The sequence below is a fragment of the Merops nubicus genome, unplaced genomic scaffold (genome assembly GCF_000691845.1).
Source record: "Merops nubicus isolate BGI_N331 unplaced genomic scaffold, ASM69184v1 scaffold36968, whole genome shotgun sequence".
Lineage (NCBI taxonomy): Eukaryota > Metazoa > Chordata > Aves > Coraciiformes > Meropidae > Merops > Merops nubicus.
The window spans coordinates 300-2,089 of NW_008628342.1; the positions used below are offsets into that span (position 1 = coordinate 300).

At 56.8% G+C, this 1,790-nt stretch overlaps 1 protein-coding gene across 1 annotated transcript; it reads right to left on the reverse strand.

The window, feature by feature from the left end:
- Positions 1-3: 3 nt before the first annotated feature.
- Positions 4-1,783, reverse strand: FDPS (farnesyl diphosphate synthase; the record flags this gene model as incomplete). Its single annotated transcript, XM_008946623.1, has 8 exons — positions 1,775-1,783; positions 1,620-1,700; positions 1,400-1,522; positions 1,076-1,164; positions 755-827; positions 552-629; positions 340-474; positions 4-100 (listed from the first exon to the last, which is right to left on the reverse strand). Coding segments are annotated over exons 2-8 (643 nt in total), but the record flags the coding sequence as incomplete, so codon positions are not given.
- Positions 1,784-1,790: the final 7 nt, after the last annotated feature.

The window sequence follows — 1,790 nt, forward strand, 5'->3', positions numbered from 1 at the left end:
TGCTCTCCTCATACTCCTGGAAAACAGCCCTCATACCCAAAGCTTCATACAGCTCCTTCACCTTTGCCACCTTCTCGGGCTCCTTGCAACCATAGTTCTCCTGAAAAACACCCAAACATGTCAGGCCAAGGTGCAGCTCAGGGGCACTGCAAAGCATGGCAGGAGTCACCTCATGCTCCCCCTGCTATGTCTTAAACTAGTCAGAACCACCAGCTCTCCTTCCAGCCAGGCAACAACACAATGTGGCCACTACTGGCTCCCCCCAGGCCCTGTCCTCGGGTTGGGGGCCCACACTGCCTCCCCCCAGCTCCAGGGGGTTTGTCAACCCAGCAGTGTTACCTCCAGGATCCGCCTCTGCTCTGGTGTGACCCGACGCAGACACTCCACCACCAGCCAGCTGCACTTATTGTCCTGGATATCAGTGCCAACCTTCCCTGTCAGCTCTGGGTCCCCAAAGCAGTCCAGGTAATCATCCTGCATGGAGATGGGAACACCTGAGCACCACACCCAGCGTCAATATGCACACCAAGGGTCGGGGAGCCACCTCTCACCTGGATCTGAAAGAATTCACCCATCTCCAGCAAGATTGCTTTGGCATTCTCATGCTCCTCCTTGCTGTCAATACCAGCCTAAGAAGGGGGCAAAGGGAATCAAGCCTCCCAGTACCTGGCTTCCACCATCACTTCTCCCATCTCCCAAACCCCCTCTGACCCCTGTGGCAGTCCCATATCCTGAGGCTGTCCATAGAACTCACCATGTACATGGCAGCAGCCACAGGCAGGTAGAAGGAGTAGAACGCAGTCTTGTACTTCACAATTGCCTTATACCTGCAGCAGCAGAAGCATACCCAGTGACGAAGCCCAGGCCTTCCCCTCCCACCAGGAGAAAAGCAGCATCTCCCTCCAAACCAGCCCCTTGAGCCCCGACCGTGCAAGCGAGACCCGCTCCACATAGCTGGGTAGGTTACAGAGCCATCTCCACAAGACATTGTCCCTCTCACAGCCCAGAGGGGACTGCAGGCAGTGCCACCCTGGCACAGCAGTGCTGGCACCGCTGTCCTCTTCCAGCTCTTCACCTCTGCTCACTGAAGCGATTCAAATCCACCTGGGAAATGGGAGCAGTGATGAGGTCCAGCGTCTGCCCAAGCTCGGTCTGATAGGCAGTCTGAAGAGGAAAGAAAAAATTTATTCACACAGTCCTGCAGGAAAGTCCCAACAGTGCACTGGAAACCCCAAACCCAAGCTTCATTTCAGCTCCTCTCTAAGTCTGAAGTAAGAGTGTGTGTCTGGCAGGATCTCAGGAACTTAAGAAACAGCCCCAGATCCACACACACAAACACCCTGAAACAGCCCAGAGCCAAGCCAGGTACGTGGGAGGGAGATGCAGGGGCCAGGCTCACCTGCAAGAAAAGCTCCAGGAGGTGCAGGTAGTACGGACGCTCCCCACAGTACTTCTTCAGCAGCCTGTAGACGGATGACTCGAGGAGGAAGGCATCATTGATGGCATCCAGACCAATCCCCTCCTGTAGCAGGGGAGCAGAGAGGTGTCACACAACACCCTGACCCTCCAGGACACCCTGCACCCCGCACAGCAAACAGGGGCCTTCTGAGAGCTCCCACCTTCTTGTACCAGCAGAGCTGCCCCCGGCGGGTGAGGGACGCATCCATGATGTCGTCGGCCACCAGGAAAAAGGCCTGGAACTGCCAGAAGCTGGGTTAGGGGGCTGGGTGACAGGGTCCTGCTGGGTCCGGGGTCCCTCCAGCACGGCTCTCACCAGCTCGATGCACCAA